General features: G+C 43.2%; 1 protein-coding gene across 2 annotated transcripts in view; it reads left to right on the forward strand.

Annotated features, from left to right (window-relative positions):
- Positions 1 to 1,255, forward strand: part of LOC119585227 (transient receptor potential cation channel subfamily M member 4-like) — a 13,672-nt gene that overhangs the window by 9,629 nt on the left and 2,788 nt on the right. For both annotated transcript variants that reach the window (XM_037933886.1, XM_037933887.1), the window contains exon 18: positions 1 to 1,200. This exon is cut by the window's left edge and continues 79 nt beyond it. In XM_037933886.1, coding sequence (XP_037789814.1) covers positions 1 to 312 — 312 coding nt within the window. In that variant the 3' untranslated portion in view covers positions 313 to 1,200. The remainder of the gene's footprint in view (positions 1,201 to 1,255) is intronic.

Raw genomic sequence — 1,255 nt, forward strand, 5'->3', positions numbered from 1 at the left:
TCAGAAACGTCCCAGAACCCCGGCGAGGACTGTGCCAGGATGCAGTGGAGGTTAGACGACCGCAAATCCTTCTTCAACCCGGGAAAGGCGTCCTCCTCCACGGCAGCTAAAAACAGCGACAACGACCTGACGGAGAAATCGTACTCGACCTTGAAACAGCTCGCCCTCGAGGTGAACTTTCTGCACTCGAATCTCTATTACTCGCAAGCCAGGCTGGAGAACGGACTTAAACGCCACGACCTCATGCTCGAAGAAATGGTGACCAACATACGGCGAATCATGGGGTATATGAAGGAGAGGAAGAAAGAATGAGGAAGAGGGTGAAGGAGAGATTGCAAGGAATGTGAAGCAGAAAAAATGTGAAGGAGACATTACGACAAAAAAGAATGCCTTCAGTGATAATAACTGATAATGAAAGGTTTGCTAGAAATTGATATTAAATTATATGATGAAAAAAAAAATAAAAATCCATAAAGAAATATAGTTCTATCATTTGTATGAACAGTTATTACGACTACATCCACGACACAACGGTAATTCTAACATTGGTTGAAACTGCAGACCACACGCCACATTTATAACACGCGTTTGCAAGTGTCCATACACCAAATACTATGTGTAAAAGTAGGTATCGGATAAGCATTCATGTCAAACCTGTATTCCCACGTCTCTCGCACATTCAGGTAATCCGAATGGGGGAATGGGTAGCTGAACTGCGCGGGGAATACGAGCATAAGGAAAAATCCGCGTTAAATACGAATAGCGGAAGGAAAACTATGAGAGAAATAGATTTTAATTTTTAAAAAATATAGATGTGGCACATATTTTTCCGTGTGTGTGTACATATAGTGTAGTTCCTGTTGCTATAAACCACAGCGTTTCAGTAATGTAATCAATGAATGACTATGTGATCTATTTAGGATTCATATGTTGAAGTGCAACATCATAATTGGAAATTCTGCTGCCCGTGGAGTAATACCTTCAAGAGTTAAATGTGATAAGTCAGTGTTCCTATTAGACATTCGCCTGAAATGGCGCCCAGGATCCATTTCATATACGTTGCAGTTTGTTTGCTTGCATTTGTTCCTCTGGTGCTGTACAGGGACGGGAAACAGATAACGGAGTCTGCAGCTCCCGTTGGCGGCAAGTGTCGGGCGATGTTCGAGATCAGCAAGCCGAATGGAAAGACGTGGAGCAAAGGTAAGGAGAGGCGGGCCTTTCACGTGTTGCTCATACTGGCTTCACCAAGTTAAGA

Source organism: Penaeus monodon, chromosome 19, assembly GCF_015228065.2.
Source record: "Penaeus monodon isolate SGIC_2016 chromosome 19, NSTDA_Pmon_1, whole genome shotgun sequence".
NCBI classification, from domain to species: domain Eukaryota; kingdom Metazoa; phylum Arthropoda; class Malacostraca; order Decapoda; family Penaeidae; genus Penaeus; species Penaeus monodon.